At 37.2% G+C, this 17,868-nt stretch overlaps 1 protein-coding gene across 6 annotated transcripts in view; it reads left to right on the top strand.

The window, feature by feature from the left end:
- Positions 1–17,868, top strand: part of LOC5580128 (modifier of mdg4) — a 54,380-nt gene that overhangs the window by 20,931 nt on the left and 15,581 nt on the right. Inside the window, exons 6-7 of one of the 6 annotated variants that reach the window (XM_001655219.2) lie at positions 2,929–3,148; positions 3,909–4,246. The exons of 4 other annotated variants lie outside the window; for them this stretch is intronic. In XM_001655219.2, coding sequence (XP_001655269.1) covers positions 2,929–3,148; positions 3,909–3,921 — 233 coding nt within the window. In that variant the 3' untranslated portion in view covers positions 3,922–4,246. Of the gene's footprint in view, positions 1–2,928; positions 3,149–3,908; positions 4,247–4,725; positions 5,077–17,868 lie in introns of those variants that run through there. One more of the 6 variants, XM_001655222.2, reaches the window with a different exon arrangement.

Here is a 17,868-nt window from a genome sequence, read left to right as displayed (position 1 = left end):
TTTCAAAGCTTGAGATCGTCGAGGTATCAAAAACTACCGAGGTATAACGAGCTGTCCTCAATCACTCGAAAAGCTACAATTCTACAGACCAGCACAGATTCATTCCCGGTAGATCGGTTGTCACAAATTTGTTGGCCCTTACTACTACCTGCGTCACGGCGATAGAACAGAATGCTCAAGTCGATGTCATTTACACTGATCTGAAGCTGCTTTCGACCAAATGGATCATAAAATCCTGCTGCGAAAACTGTGGGACGGAATTGGTGGTATAATGGCTACCGCTTCTGCTTCATAAGCAGAAGATCTTGGGTTCAATCCCAGGCCCGTCCCTCTCCTCGTACTTTGTAGTTGTATTTTTCACTTGCTTCCCACTCTTTATTTATCGCAGTTGATCTATTCGTTCATAGCGTTTGCTAGAACCAGAGACGGACAAAAAACCGTTTCCCTAAGCTTCCACTCTTGTATCACTATATAATAGAACATCTTTCCTTACGCCAAATACATAGGCAGTCTGCTAACCAAACACCAAGCCTCTCTGCCATAAATTTACCACCCCTATACCTTCCCGCATGAACTGGCCTAGAACGCAGTGGTATGTACAGTCTACTGTGGGAGTCGGTTTAATGTTTAATGCATCATCAATCCCTCCCCCTTCCTCTCATTGGTCAGCATTCTGACGTGACAGGTGCCATTGTTGCCTAATAATAGAAGATCATCTCATACACTGGATGGTTGGATCCTTGTGTAAGTGCAGCTGATCTGGCGATACTGGAGTAGCAACCACGGGCGGCCAATCAAGCTCAAGCTTATAAAATGCTGATGCGAAAACTATCCAAGCTAGTTGCTTCGACAGCACTTTTATGTGATTACATTCGTACCTGTCGGGAAGGACTCTTCGTGTACAACTAGAATCCTGTGTGTCGAGGCCGTTTAGCAGCGTATCCAGCACATATCAAGCGTGTGCTAGAATAAGGGCGTAAGTCGCATGATCGATTTCTTTTCATCGATCCTCTCTTCTATGAATAAAAGCGACAAGACGTAACGTTGTCAGTATTTTTTCACTTCAGGACGCAAGATTGCATCATTGTCTAGCGTCTTAAACTCTGGAAATGCTAACAAACCCGCATCTTGTCACCTTTATTCACAGAAGAGAGGATCGATGAAAAGAAATCGATCATGCGACTTACGCCAATGCAGATGACTTGGCATTTAAAGTGTAAAATTATTCACATATGCAAAGATACAGAGGGTGTCCATTCTGCCCCGGGTGTTCATACTGCCCCCGGTACCCCTAGTAGTGTCATTACTAATACTGTTTAGTCGAAATGGTTTTGAATAATTTGTCATTTAAGTGTTATTCTGATTACTCCTGTCTTTTACGTAAGATTAGAGTCTTAAATGTCAATTGTCGTCAAGTCTTAACAAAATTAGGCTGTTTAGTAGTAGTTCTAGTTAATTTCAGGTCTTTACGTTCATATATCCTTAAAGAAAAAAAGTAACTTTCCTTGTCTGTTCAACAATTTCTCGAAACTAGCCAGTGTACCCTAATGATCGATCTCAGCGTCTTACTTTCCATAGTCATTTTATAGTGAATATTTATGGGTAAAATTACCTTAGACTTCTATTACAGTCTCCTACAAGATTCACTTTTCGGTGGCAAATGCAATGCTTCACAACGCCTACTTTCTACTTGTAAATTTTGCGAAAATGAAGCTGGAATCAGATTATTTGTACCGTTGTTACAAAAGAGGTATTTCTTATTACTTCAATGTAAAAACCATATTAAAATAAGATTGTCGCCACTTATTTCTACTCAGTGAATCTACTAGTAATTTTCCTCAGAGTAATATTCCCTACGTCGAATATGATAATGATGTGTCTAGGTAGCTAATAGTAAGAGTGGCTACAGATCATTCAGGTTAGCAAAAAGCAAACTGATCGTCACCACTAGTATTATTGTCCACTTCGAATAGATTAATTATTTGAAAAGGGCATCAATTCTATCAATGACGCAGAAAGTCCGTTGGATCACATCCGAAATATTATTGCGTCTATGTCATATACATTATGACGCGGCTTTAAGCAAAAAATTCCAAAATGTGGTACCACCACTCCAGTTACGCCTTTGGTTTCCATCATATGGGCTAATGGATTATGCCCTCCAATCGCGGCAAGGTCGCATAACCAAGGGGAGGGTTAATATAGGATGGTCCGGATTGGAACAGGGTTGGTTCAATTCGGACCATCTGGAGAATTTTGTTCAAACATGTCTAATCATATCCTGGTAGGAGCTATTATCAAGTAAACGTTGGAACTGCATTCTGTGTTTTCTAAAATATATAGAGTTTGTGTGATCAATGCGGATCTATTATGATGTTTTTTTGATTTGCCTTATTCTCAATATACCAGTCTTTCATTAACTTTTTACGCACTTTGGAAGATAAATAATTTGGTTTATTTGTAAAAAAAATCAACGTTCCATAAAAGCTACTACAAATTGGAAGTTTTGGGAAAGAAATGATGTAGGTTTGATCCGAAACCTAAGCAAATGTGATCAAAGTGATTTTTTTTCTGTGTAATGAACGAAACACTGAAGCACTCGAATTTGATCAAAGGGGTATGTACAAACAAAACATAACTCAGTTTATTTCATTTAATCGGCACCTTGAATCCGAAATTTGCTTCTATAATTTGTTCTAGCAGTACTATTTGTTTGTTCCTCTTTCAAATAGTCAATCATTGGATTATCTTGCTCGGCCCGATTGCAAATTCAGTCTCCTCTTTTTCAATCTCTGCTAAGATACATCCCTTGCTTTTATTGTGTTCGTCCACATCGCCTTCCTGTGTTTGTCCCCCATTCAGCGGTGAAGGTAGTATGACAGTCCAGAAAGCGTCTAACATTTGGTCTTCTCTCTTGTTATCTTCCAGACGCTGAGCTCCGTTTCCGCTGCAGTATCTGCTGGAAGGGCTTCAAGCATCCGATGTCATTGACCCTGCACAAGGATTTGCACTCGGGCAAGACCAAGTGTCCAGTATGTTTGCGCTCGTTCTCTCGTAGCTACGATATGCGCATCCACTTGAGCAAGATTCATAAGATTACTCTTAAATTGGACGCTAAGCTTAATATTAAGAATGTGACCAATCTAAAGTAAGCGAAATGCGCAGAAGGGAGTGTTTGTCTAATTCTGTGACTTTGTGTAAATGTAAATAATTGATGTATGGTACATACTTTTCTCCTCTTGTGAATCGTCTGTTCAACATTCTAGATTCTTGCTAGGTGCTTATTGAGAAACTGTCAAAAGAATAAAATATCAATTTATTTTTAACTAATTTTGTCTACTCTTGGTCATGTAACACTAAAGCTATTGCATTGTAATGAATATCTATAATAATTTCATGGTTGATTGTATCGAGCTCCTAACAATATTTTATGCAAATATGTCTCTATTTTTCTTCTTGTTAAAGTCTCCATTCTTGTTCTTGCCAAAGTCTCCATTCTTTTTATAATTATACAACAAAACAAGTGGATTAAGACGAAGAGAATTCAAAGCCAAACTTCAAATTTTCAAGAACACCAAACATCCGTTTAAGTTAAAAACTTAATCGATTGGTCACAACCTGGCGGTGACCAATCGATTAAATTTTCAGCTCAAATAGGTGTACGGTTCTCCAGATTTGTGCTCTTGAAAAATTTTGGTTTGGCTTCGATTTATCTTTACCTTAATGTCCTTGAACTCACTTGATAAATAGATTTTTTAATTTGATAAGTGACTTAAATACATTTATCTTTCTTGACCCACTACTTTCCACTTATCTTATTGTACAATATCTGCGTCTTAACATTGGAATAAACTCGTCCGTTAGATGTCATATACGATCTCATAACAGTAGTTTTACCTTTTTGACAGTTGCATATTTTAATGACACACGATCTACATTGATAGAGCAGAACTAAGACGATGCGGCGCATACGGTCACTATAGAGGACTCAGAAGTATGAACAACGGAAGCTTCATAGAAGCACCAAAAATGTTAAACATTTGAATTATTTTAGACTTATAATTTGAACAATTGTTGATACGAACTTCTACTACTTAGACTACCTTTTACTTGATTTTTTTTTTGAAAATACAACAAAATGTGCTGGACAAACAGTGGACTGATAACGATGTTAACAACAGGCTATTTATTGTAACACATTTAATTGTAAATAGGTAGAGCAAATAAAACAATTGAATTTATAGAATTCAGTCGTTCCGAATATATTTCCACAACACAAAAGTGTAGTGTGCTATCACAGTTACATATGAAGTATTTCATAAATTGAGTAAAACTCTATTTTCAACCTTCATACGCTTGCTTTGAAACAGGGGAGCAGATTTCTCATTCAATTCACGTAATATTTGCGGTGTGATGTAAATTGAAGTGCTAAACAGTGCTCATATTTAAAGTGAATAATCAAATTCCGTGACATGCGATTCCATCCAGTAGTTCTAGTTTCAATTTTGCTCAAACACTTCTCCGTGCATTCTTGATAACCTTATCTAAAGTTTTTGAAGTAAACGCCACTAGTTTAGCGCCGGAAATAGACGCGATTTGTTTCCCCTGGATCAAACAAATTATTATTTTCGTTTTGAAGAAGAGAACCTAAAAAAACTGATGAAAACTTCTCGTTTCTTTTCTCTTTCTCTTCCCCGCATTCTATCTCTACTCTCTATTTCGCAGAAGTGTTTGAGCAAAAAATGAAACCGAAGAAGTACAAGTGCAAAGACTGCGACAAAAGCTTCGCCGCCTGGAAGTCGCTAACGATGCACAACCACATCCACAAGGGGCTCACCAAGTGCACGATCTGCGGAGCGGTACTCTCACGGACGGCCAACCTCAAGCGGCACATGAAGCTGAAGCACGAACGGGTGGAATCGTCGTTCAAAGCGGAAGATCAGAGCTGCATCCCGCAGACGGGCTGAGACTCGCAGCCATTACATGTTCTTATAAAGTTTAGAGATAAGACGTTTAATATATTGGAGAAGAAACTAAATTGAAAATATAATTGTGTAATACAATATGTGAAATGAAGTTTGGCGTGTTCTGTTTTCGTTTGAATAATGTACAACTTCACTCATGCGAAAGAGGGTTTATTAAAGACAATGGGGCAAGAAAAACACCTTACAATGTTGCATATCAAAGCATCTGGTGGGCGTTTATTTTTTACATGATTCACACTAGGCTAAGGGCTAATTTGGGACGCCAAGTGGCATAGTAACATTACTCGCGAAAAGTTTTCTGGATTGAAGTGGACATCAATCTCATAGAATCACAGTCCCACATGAGATTTCGATATTTTTAGTTAATTACGAGAAACCTAATTAAATTGCTTGCACTTTCATGGTATTAGGGTGCCGGTACCAATGGTTGTAATGTACCAGTAGATTGGACTATGGAATAAAACGTACATTTTTCGATAAAAACGACATGTGCTATTTTTGGTAGATAGATCGCATCTAGTTTAGTCGATTTGCCAAATTTCAGCTTTTTATCTTATCAAAAAGTCATATAAACAATTAAGTTTACGTAAAAAATTGGCTCCCTTGCACCAATAGTAGCCGTCATGTTCCAGTAGTGGATCAACGGTTGAAAGCAGTTTTTCAAATGGATGTATAAAAATGAAGAAAAGTCCCAGAGATAATCTTTATGGTTCATTCGAAAGATATTAGTTGCTGTTCCGGGAAAAATCTTAAACCTATGTAAAAAAATACCATTTTGTTTAAAATTCCTTGTATCATTCCCGAACGTCTACTACTGGAGCACTAGCGCAACTACTGGAACACGTGTACCAATAGTGGCTCAAGCAATTTTATGTTAAAAAAAATAGTTTTATCACTCTTTTTATATTTTCCCCATATAGTAGAAGTTGAAATCTTTCTGTTGACACCAAAAGATCTCTGTTAGGGCTTTCCGTTATTTTGTTATGAATTTTTATAGCTTAGGTAGTCCACTAATGGCACCGGTACCCTTTAAGAAAATTATACGTTTGTTCTAGAAATGTTAGAACCAACATCGAATATGGTCTGTCCCACGTTACTAGAGTAAAGTGGGGCAAAACTTCTAGTGGGGCAAGAGTTTCTTTTTAAGATTTCAAGCTCAATTCAAAACAAAACTTATAAATGTCATGGTGGTTCAAATTCTATTTAAGTAAGAGACTTTCACTCCGAATATCATACAAATTGATTGAGATTTGGGAAAGTTATGGCTATTTGTTGTATTTCGACGAGAATATTGTAATTTTCGGTCAAACTTTTGTTACATGGAACCAAATGAAGATAAAATCTTTATCAATATTTTATGTAAGGGCTTTTCTAGGTCTATCATAAGGATGCTTTGAGGTGTATTAGTTTTTGCATAAATGCTTGGAAACCATTTTTAGCCCATAGTGGGGCAAAAGTTCGAATCTGCGGGGCAAAAGTTCGACCCATGTATAAAATCACGGAAAAAAATTCAAATTGCCTAAAATCCACATATTATCTTCAAATTAAGCTAAATTTGCTTGATCGTGTGAAAAATGTCACCAACATTTTAAATTTCCACTTAGTTTTGCAAAAAACTGCTATTTTTGAGTATATTACAATTAACCCTGTTTTGGGTAATTTTTTGATGAACATTTAGTGTATATTTTTCGGCAAACTTAAGTTTACGGCTGGTATGAAGTATGCCTGTCATAAAAGTATCGATATTTTGTGTTTTAGCCAGCGCCAGTTTTAGCCCCACACTAGATTCGAACTCTTGCCCCACCGGTGGGGCAAAAGTTCGTTTAAGAGAACCAAATTTGAAACTGTTATAACTAAAAATGGGTAAATATTTTGACAAAAGTTTGTTCAGCAAAACTATAGCCAATATGTTGAAGGTTCAATGTATGGTATTTATTTTGTTTCAAATGCTATCGTTTTCCTGGAAACTTTGATTATACCACTAAGGTCGAACTTTTGCCCCACCTTACTCTAAAAATCGCATGTCAGTTTCGCGACTCAAGATATATATTGAATACACAAATAAAAAAAAAAAAAAAGAATTGCTACTGGAATAATTTCGCAGTTTACATACAAAGACATTTCAAGGATGTTTAATTGAGTTACATCGATTTTAATCTACAACAGTTCGAAGAATTTCTAGATTGTACCAGATTTCTTCATCATCAGTATCATCCAAAAGCGTCTTCTCAGCTAAGGCGCGTCTTTGAACATCTACTCGATCCACGCTCTGGCGAATATAGCTGATATCGTGAATCCAATGCCCACAACACCGTGTTAAGACGAATACGGTCTTCCTTCGAGATTTTAATCCCGCAGTTCATTTACACCCACAATCGGCAAGCTCCTACTTGGTGCGACAATCGACACTTTTTGGCGTTGTACCGTAAGGACGCCATTCACCGCTCATTGAGTTATTTTGAAAAAATCTGAACAAATTTTCGCTATAAAAGTTATTATTTTGTACTGGTATACCAAAAAGGGTTATATCAAAATGAAATTTTTATGATTTTATCTTGTACATTTTTTTTTATTATCTTAGGCTGTTCAAGGCAATAAATATGAGTTCGACAATGATTTTACTATGGCAGATCAAAAAATGCTTCTTAGCTGCTAATGTTCAATATGTTGTCGTACTATAGCAGAAGATAACAACAAGCTAATGAAAGTAAATTGATTCCAACTAGTGCTGTGTATAGGGCCTCATACTTAGGGTGAGTGGTGAATGGCGCCCTAAACCTGTATAATTGGCATACATGTCATTCGGTACCATTATACATTTTTCACATTTTACCTTTTTTCACAAAAACAAATTATTTATCTTGCGTCTAGCGCAAAAAGTTATGAAAAATATCAAACGACTGATTTTTGACGGAATTGAACATGTTGAAATGCTGTTAAATGAGCGGTGAATGGCGTCCTTACGGTATCTCGCTTTCAATTTTTTGTTCTCTTGCGTTTTTAGCGAAATCATCAACGGCTGTATAACATCCATCAGAGTCCATTTTATCAGTCTCCGTCGCATATTCAGTGTCCGATTTCAAATAGCTTAGGGTTCATTCACAAATGTCATAACGCTAAAAATGACCACTTATGACACCCACCCACCCCCTCGTAACGCAATTTGTATGAATATTTTTCAAATTTAATATGAGCTGTAACATCTTAAGGACACCCACCCACCCCCTTCAGCGTTATGAAATTTGTGAATAGGTCCTTCCACAATGCTCAGGGTACGACTTCGGTGGAAACTGAAAGCTGTTGTCTTCAGAGCCCGCGTCATTTTGCAACGCGTCGCCATTGGCCAAATTCCTGCACTCTTCCTCGGAACTATCAGAAGTACCATAGCTTTTCAAATAATCGAGAGCTCGCGACTTTGAATGCGGATGCATTTTCAATTTAATTGGAGTAAATAATGCGTAAAAGTGTTCAGGACTTCTATCGCATTTTTCTTAGGTGCGCTTTTGCTAGTGGGATTGGTATGCATTTATGGGCAGTGCGGTATATTTACGGCTAATTTACGAAAGTTTGACAGTACCGTCGTTGGGGGTGAGAATGGGTCAAAAAAGGATATGTACGAATTATTATTGAACAACTATCGCAATTTAACTCCAATGAACTTCAAATTTGGTGTGTATGTACTTTGATGGTACATTAAAAACAATTCAAAATATTAAAGAAAAATATTTATTCACTACAGCACTACAAGTGAATGAAAAATGACCCAATCTCACCCCATAGAGGGGGTGACATTGGGTCACTGTAGTTGACATAACTTGTTTTTGAGAATATGATTACAAAACCATTCACAGCTGAAAAATATTAATGAAATGCAATGCAAACAAGACGAAAAGACATTTAAGAAGTGTCACAAGTATGATAAACCCACTTAAAAGTACGATTATACCAAAAAATTGAAGAGCATGAGAAAAAAATGTAAACCCAGAATAAACACATCTTAATGATGGAGTAGACTTGTGATTCCATTCACAATCGTTCTTGCATGACCCAATCTTACCCCCATTTTTAATGTTTTAGACACCGTACCGAAAAAAAATGATTTTTTTGTGGAAAAATCGAAAATATTCCGGAAAATACAAGTGAAGTGTATTGAAAAGACTTTCAACCTTCTTCTAATATAACATCAAAGGTTAAAGTACATGCGTGATACTTTGCACAGGAGAAATTTATTGTTGTAAGTTTTATGTAGTTTCAACATACAAGTTTGCTCATATATTAAACAAAAACTACTTTTTCTAAAAATGTATATTGTGATTAATTATGAGTAATGATATGTTTTCTAACATATGCATTATTAATTTTATTAATATCAGCATTATTAGCTGATATATTGTAATATTTTTCCGTTTTGACCCAATCTCACCCCTAGACCCATTGTCATCCCCATCGACGGTACGTGTATTAGGTACTGAAAAAAAACGAGACAGAGGGGAGATGGGGTGTCTAAAAATCCGGAAAACAATGGACGTTATAGTTGAATCTTCCCTTAGAGAACTTCCTTTGAAAATTTCTCAAAAATAAAATCTTCAAGGCTTTATAAAGAAATCATAGAACAAATCTCTGGAGCAGTTTCTGCAGGTTTCTTTCGATAAATTCTTGGTTTAAGCCTTAAACAAAAATTGAACGACAATTCTGGACCAAATTCAAAGAAATCAATAGAGATCAAAGATCTCTGGAGAAATTATTGCTTAAGCTCTTGAAGATGCGTAAACGGAAATCTTGGACGAAATCGATAGAAGGATCACTGGATAACTCTTGGAGGATTAAAGTAAGATTTTTCAACAGACACCCTCGTCTGCGATACGTATGCTATGCTCCCTTGAGGTAGATTAGGCATATGAGGCCATCCACCGATAGATCAATTTATGAAGCTGATGGAAAATCTTCGAAGGTGCACTCCGGTGTTGTTGGCGTCTCCAAATTGCGTTCAATTGTATTGGGGTTCATTCAAATACTACGTAACGCGAAATTTACCAATTTTATACCCCCACCTTCCCCCACGTAACAATTTTTGTATCGAAATTTTTTAATTTTTGTATGGACCGTAACACTATGTAAGACCCCCTCCATCTCCCTGTCGCGTTACGTAATATTTGAACGATCCCTTGGCATTTAACTCATTTGAGTTTGAATAAGAATCGCTGCTTCGGAGTAGTTTTTGGTTCATCAAATGTGTCGCTTGCTCCAACATGAAAGAGCGATGTAATAAGGATCAATCGTATCCGTTTCGCGCAGTGCGAAGAAAAAGGTGATGGAGTCAGTAGTGTTTGGTCCATCGATTGTGTCGCTGGAGCGAGAGATGGGATACTCGTTTGGCATACAATGCGTAATCGAGTAATATCGCATCACCAACCAAATATTACTCCTATATCCTTACCTTATCCCTCTAAACCAATATCCTTCCTATGACAACTGTGGAGATGCAGAGGTATATTCGTTAACAATGGTAACAATGGTTGTCTAAATAACATCCCTCCCCTTCCCTGATGACCGTATTGGGCGAGGCTGGCGCCATTATTGACTTTTAAATTTTAAACTCTTGATTTATGCGCTGTACTTGAGCAATTCTTTTAGAATTACTCAAGTGGTGTACAGTGCATCGACATTACCCTTGGCTTCAGACCCTTATCTCCCCGGAACCACCGCTGTTTCCTCCACACCAGCACAATTGAGGCACGCAGGAGATTCTGAGTGCCCGAACCTATGCAGGTACTGTCTATAGCAACCATGTCCTGACAGAAACTGCGGCAGGTGGAAGTTCACTTCCTCATGGTTTCTTCCATACCAATCTGACACATTTGGTATTAGCCGATGGGTCCATCTACTCTTAGTAGAGTTATCCCATTCCTGCTGCCAGCTTCTGAGCGTTCCCTCTTCACACGTGTCGCGGACTCCTCTGGTACCCTTTTGGTTGAAGCAATGAACATCATCAAGAGCCCGATGGGCGTCATACCGGCTATGATGCACACGGCCTCTTTAGCTACCGTCCGGTATGCACTTGCTACTCTTAAGCACATTATCCTGTACGTGCTTTCCAACCGCTTTGGGTTTCTGCTCGTTCTAAGCGCTTTTGACCAGATTGGTCCTCCATACACTCAGGCAAATGAACTATCGATAAACATAGGAACCCCTTATGAAAATTCGCCACAAGAAATCGGATTGAAATTCATAAATTTGCCTTATAAAATCAGAATTTGAAAACAAAAATCGTTTTCGCGGCTACCTGGAATCGAACCAAGAACCTTGCGATCGATAGGCCCGAGCGTATATTACGCGTCTATCGACGCCTTGATGTGAAGTGATGCTAAAACGATACATAAAGCATTCGTATTGCGATAATCGTTCCATCTTTCATAAGGCAAAATGTATGAATTTCGATAGTCCAGTTCGCAGCGTGTACCTTAGTATGGATAGCGCCACGCTTGCCAGTAGCTTGCGTTTGCTGGCAATTACAGCAGAGCTGTTAAACATCATCCTCGGAAGCGCCGCTATAGCCGTAGATGCCCTTTTACAGGCATATTCAATGTGGCTAGCGAAGCTGAGCTTGTCATCGATCATTACCCCAAGATGCCTAAGGGATCGCTTGGACTCTATGGTGCAATCACCTACCGAGATAAGCGCCCGTTGCTCGGACTTGCGGTTGTTGACCACCACCACCTCAGTCTTGTGACGGGCCAGTCCTAGTTTCCTAGACTTCATCCATTCCTCAACTATGGAAATAAAGTGCGCTGCTGTCAATTCTTCTTCCTCCATCGATTCATCATAGACCACTAGGGTGATATCGTCAGCGAAGACAACAATCTTAACATCCGTCGGAAGGGGCAGCATTAGTATGTCATCGTACATCGCATTCCATAACAGCGGGCCCAAGATTGAACCTTGGGGTACTCCCGCGGTAATTCGAACGCTTTTCTGTCCCCTCCTCTGTGTCATACAGTAAAATACTACCATCAAAATAGCTTCCTAGAAGCTTACACAACTGTACCGGTACCTTGGGGCTTGAGCGTGGGCTATCGCTTCCCAGCTTGCGCTGTTGAACGCATTCTTCACATCCAGATTGACAAACGCGCAGTAACGGATGCCGATCCTTTTATGCTCGATTGCCACCTCAGCTGTCTGAACGACCGACTGGATAGCGTCCAGAGTAGATTTCCTTTCCTGTATTCAAACTGGCTGTTGGACAGGCCGTCCGCACCTTCCATATACGGTACTAGCCTGTTGAGGATCAACCTCTCCAATAACTTGCCCGTTGTATCTAGTAGAGATGGTTTATACGCCGACGGGTTACCTGGTGGTTTCCCCGCCTTTGGTTGTAGCACCAATTTCTGTCGCTTTGGGAAGATTCCTTGATCGTTGAGCGTTGCATCGTGGTTCTGAACATGTCCAAATCCACATTCACTGCCGCTTTGAAGGCAACATTCGGGATACCATCGGGTCCCGGTGCCTTTTTTTTACGCGAATGATTTCACGACTTCTGCTAGCTCTTCGTTCGTCACTCTCGCCACTTCTACTCCTTCATCTGCCGCATACGGTTCTGATAGCCATGGGCTTGTGGGATGATGTGGGAAGAGTACATCGATTATCGATCGCATCAACTCGGGTGACCTTTGATCTTAGCCATTACCTGGGAGGGAGAAACCAATACAAAATTTCTCTACGTCACAGTGAGCCGAGATTTTGCTGTCACGAACTGTCAATGTGAGCCCGGATCTTAAACAATGGACAAACATGATAAAAGCGCGTAATTAGCCTAAGCATATTTTTGCATTTCATCAAAAGTTGCAAAAATCGAATTAGAATCAATTCATGTACATTCAAAAGTAACGTCACGAGAGCACCGTTTATTCTTATTGAATGTAACGTATTGGAATGAGGCTCTTTTTACTGTTTTCATTAAAACTGAAAATTAAACGCATAGAAAACTGTGGCCCTTTTTCAATGTTTGTCCAGAAAGATCGAACGTACACAACAAATGAAAACTAGCGATTTTCACTAAGTCTGCCTTGATTGTCGTTGGCAAACTGGAGTTATCTTGCAATTCGGAAAACAATTGCATCCAATTTCGTGTGTAGTATCGGTGCCTCCCTCCCTGGCCATTACCACTCTATAGGCGTCATCCCACGGACTTGAGTTGACACTCTGTCATAGACTATCAAAGCATGCCCGTTTCCGAATTTTGTTTTTTTTTTTTTTAAGAGCTGACGGATTCCATGTCAAATCGGTCAGTCACAGAACTCGACCATCTTCGATTTTGATTAAATTTTGCACATGTTTTTGGTATGGTAGAATAAGTGTTCTCCATAGAAAAATTTATCATTTTGACTCAAGTGTAACTTTTGAAAATGGCCTATAAATGTTTGCATGCAACTTATTTGAAAAATTCTAACTCCTATACTGTTGATTTTAGAGAAAAATGTTCTATGAAGAAGTTGTAGTGAACCGTTTGGACTATAAGAAAAAAATATACACTGAAAAAAAATTCTATTTATTTTCATAGAAAAATCAAAAATAAAACTTAAATTTCAAATTACACAAAAACCCCATTTTTAAATTTTTTTTAATTTTCACGATAGAATCTTGATAGTAAAAATATGTTTGGGACAAAGTTTCATGATGGAGAAATTTTTAATAAAAAAGTTTTTCTAAGAACAACTTTTGGTCGACTTTCAAAATTTTGATATTTTGTCAAAATAAATACGTTGTGATGATACTGTAAGCATCTTGCAATGGTTCTAAGCCATAATGATTATATGAATAATTTCTCTAAAAGTAGCCATTTTCGAATTATATCGAGTTTAATGCAAAAAATATTGTTTAAATATTAAAATAGGCCATTTTCATTAGTTATTCGCGTTTCTCCATTAATAATAATACGTTTTCGAGAGTGAAGACCATATTTCTTTCCACATACTTATTTTACTTGATGGAGTATCACGAATAAGTAATGAAAATGACCTATTTTAATATTTATATAATATTTTTTGCATTAAACTCGATATAATTCGAAAATGGCTACTTCTAGAGAAATTATTCATATAATCATCATGGCTTAGAATCATTTCAAGATGCTTACAGTATCATCACAACGTATTTATTTTGACAAAATATCAAAATTTTGAAAGTCGACCAAAAGTAGTTCTTAGAAAAAACTTTTTTAATAAAAATTTCTCCATCATGAAACTTTGTCCCAAACATCTTTTTACTATCAAGATTCTATGGTGAAAATTTAAAAAATATTAAAAATGGGTTTTTTGTATAATTTGAAATTCATGTTTTATTTTTGATTTTTCTATGAAAATAAATAAAATATTTTTTTAGTGTATATATTTTTCTTATAGTCCAAACGGTTCACTACAACTTCTTCATAGAACATTTTTCTCTAAAATCAACAGTTTAGGAGTTAGATTTTTTTCAAATAAGTTGCATGTAAAAATTTATAGGCCATTTTCAAAAGTAACACTTGAGTCAAATTGATAATTTTTTCCATGGAAAACACTTATTCTACCATACCAAAAACATGTGAAAAATTTAATCCAAATCGAAGACTATCGAGCACGATTTTTATTTTTTTCGACTCATTCTGGATGGAATTCATCAGCTAACTTCGCCTCTCTGAATGCTTCACTGCGTTCTTCTCTTTGTGTTTCTGCGCGTGCGAGTTGCAATCTTCATCTAGCCCGAAGGCAAAGTCGTTTCACGCTATGTCTGAACCACACGATTATAAAAAACCGAATGTACATCGGATTTTTTCTCGCTAGGGATCAGTATTCGGTCTATATTTTCATAATAGGAAGGTTTCAAAATATTCTATAGGTGATATTTTTTCCATACATTTTGTATGGGCTAAAATGCGTCGAAAAACGGGATTTTCATGGAATTTAGTATGAAAAAATAGCTTAAAAATGGAAAAATCAAAATTTCACCGATGGAATATTTTAAAACCTTCCGATTATGAAAATATAACCTAAACACTGAACTCCAGTGAGAAAAAACCCGATGTACATTCGATTTTTATAATCGTCTGGATCAGACATAGCGTGCGTTTAGGTGTGTCGCAATAATCGTCTTATTTCTCTCAAGGCAAAATGGAATGCTTAAGGTGAAGATGTATCGAAGCCAAACCTCGAATTATCAAGAGCATAAATCTAGAAAACCAAACAACCGTTTGTGTTGAAAATTTAACTCCACTCGCTGGTGTTGACGAATCGATCAAATTTTCAGAGCGAACGGTTGTCAGGTTCTCTAGTTTTGTGCTCTGGAAAATGCGAGGTTTGGATTCGATGCATATTCGTCCTAAGTTGAAACTTTGGGCGGTTGCGCTGTTGTACTTTGTACAATAGTTGTGATTGATATGAAATTATTTTACAACAGACAAAACCATAAAGTATGCCTCATGAATATTCTTAAAAACAATATTCGTCAATTTTTGTAAACAGTATGCGGTAGAATCGATACATATACATAGCAATGGTATAATAATGAATGCACTATATCCATGAAAAAGCGATCAATAGCGGTCCCTTATAGTTTGCTCGGGACGAGTCTCGAACGTGTGAATCACATCAATGACCTAGGTGTTTTCCTTGATTCACAGTTATTATTCAAACAACATATTTCGTACACGATCAGTAAAGCTTTGACAACTCTCGGTTTCATCTTCAGAATCGCCAAGAATTTCTCAGATGTTTACAGCCTTAAATCGCTTTATTGCTCTCTTGTGCGCTCCACGCTGGAATATGGCGCTGCGGTTTGGAGCCCCGCTCACAACAATGGAGCGGAAAGGATCGAATCTGTCCAACGAAGATTTCTTCGATTCGCACTTCGCAAGTTACCGTGGAGAGATCCCAGGGTGGCCACCGAACCGGGAAAAGCGGGAAAAAGACTGGAATTAGAATTCACCGGGAAAAAGACGGGAAAAACCGGGAATTTGAGATGGTCACCGGGAAAATCGTTTTGAACGAACATTTTCAAGCTAGAAAATCTACAAATCACCAAAAATAAGTCGTTAGGTTTGATTTTATTGCCATAAACCATGTATGATTTTGGACAAACAAGTTTAATTGAAATGTATTAAAAATTGATGATTTAATTTCTACGTTGCTACACTATACTTCTTAAAAATGTTTCACTTTTCTCAATGGTGAAAAATGTTTCGAAATATATTTTTTAAACTTTTCTCATTTTTTTTGACTTAGAGTTTTGAATCAATAGCATCTTGCTAAAAGTTTTTGCACTCAAACATATTGGGTTCAAAAAATTGCTGAATATTCGTACCACAATAAATAAGGATTTTCTTGGAAACAACGTTTTATTTATAAGAGCTCTAATCTGTCATGTTAACTTATGATATAATCGATTAAAAATTGAATAGGTAAGGTAGATGCTTCTACATGTGTGGCTTTGTTTTATTTTCACCGTAAATTTATTTGCTTTAGAGAACACTTTATTTTTATAAAGAAGAAAATAAGGATCAAGGCTTGAAATACTTTCACTAAGGAAGAAGAATTACTTAAGCACCTCTATGATTTATTCTGGTATCTGGTGTTTTTGTCGGCCAAATTATTTGAAACTCGGCAGTAAGATGCACTTATAGAGCATATTGTTTATAAATAGCAGTTAAGGCCTTCTCAGCACAGTGTATTGAATTACTTTTTATTGAAGGGATTTTCTGCAGTAGGCAGGTTCATCCCAACCTCGGCATAGTGGTAAAGTCCGTGGCTACAAAGCAAAGCCATGCTGAAGGTGTCTTAGTTTGATACTGGCTCGGTCCAAGATCTTTTCGTAATGAAAATTTTCTTGACTTCTTTGCCACAGGATGAACAAATGAGCAAAATGGTCACATAGGCAAATAAAGCTTCCAGTTAATAGCTGCGGAAGTGCTCATAAGAACACAAAGCTGAGAAGCAGGCTCTGCCCCAGTGGAAGCGTAATACCAAGAAGAAAAAGCATTGAAAATCCCTCTGCCGAAGTGAATCAAAAGAATCAATAGAGCACAATCTAAAAACCGGGAAAAATTTGATAATTATACCGGGAAAAAAGCGGGAATTAGAAAATGGACATTTGGTGGCCACCCTGGATCCGTTTCGCCTGCCGAGCTACGAAAGTCGTTGTGAGCTAATATACTTGGACATTCTTTGCTGTAGAAGGGATGTCATAAGAGCTTTGAATATTGCGGGTGTGTTGCAGGGACGCATCGACTGTGGAATCATTCTGGAACAAATTAATTTGAACGTCCGCCCATGCTCGCTTCGCAACAACATCATGCTAAGACTGCCTCTATTTCGTACAAATTATGGACTTCACGGTGCTCTTAGTGGACTACAGCGAGTTTTCAACAGAGTATCTTCATTTTTTTTTTTTTTTTTTTTTTTTTTTTTTTTTTTTTTTTTTTTTTTTTTTTTTTTTAATTTCTTTATTAGTATCATTCCAAACATTACATTCATTATTTCTTATATCTAGGTGTTCTGTGTTATTAGACAACACTATCATCCTAATTTGGTAAAACAAATCTAAGATTTTATTACCATTTTGTTAACAACATATTACATTTCATTTGCCGTAGCAGTTCAGATTTTTTACAGGTGAGTTGATTTCACCTATTTATAAGAGAAAAAATAAAAGTTTTTAGTATACTTAACCTAACTTAACCTAAATATATAACGCATTAATCGTGGCAATAGTAGATTGTAACGATTTTTGCCTGAAATTATTGATTATTTTATTTGACATTTGTTCCAATGTTTCAACATTGGATATCCTATGTAACTCATTGGTACTATACCAGGGAGGAAGCCTCAGAATCATTTTCAAAATTTTATTTTGA

Source organism: Aedes aegypti, chromosome 1 (assembly GCF_002204515.2).
Source record: "Aedes aegypti strain LVP_AGWG chromosome 1, AaegL5.0 Primary Assembly, whole genome shotgun sequence".
In the NCBI taxonomy this organism is placed as follows: Eukaryota; Metazoa; Arthropoda; class Insecta; order Diptera; family Culicidae; genus Aedes; species Aedes aegypti.
This window is presented reverse-complemented; position numbering and strand designations above follow the sequence as displayed.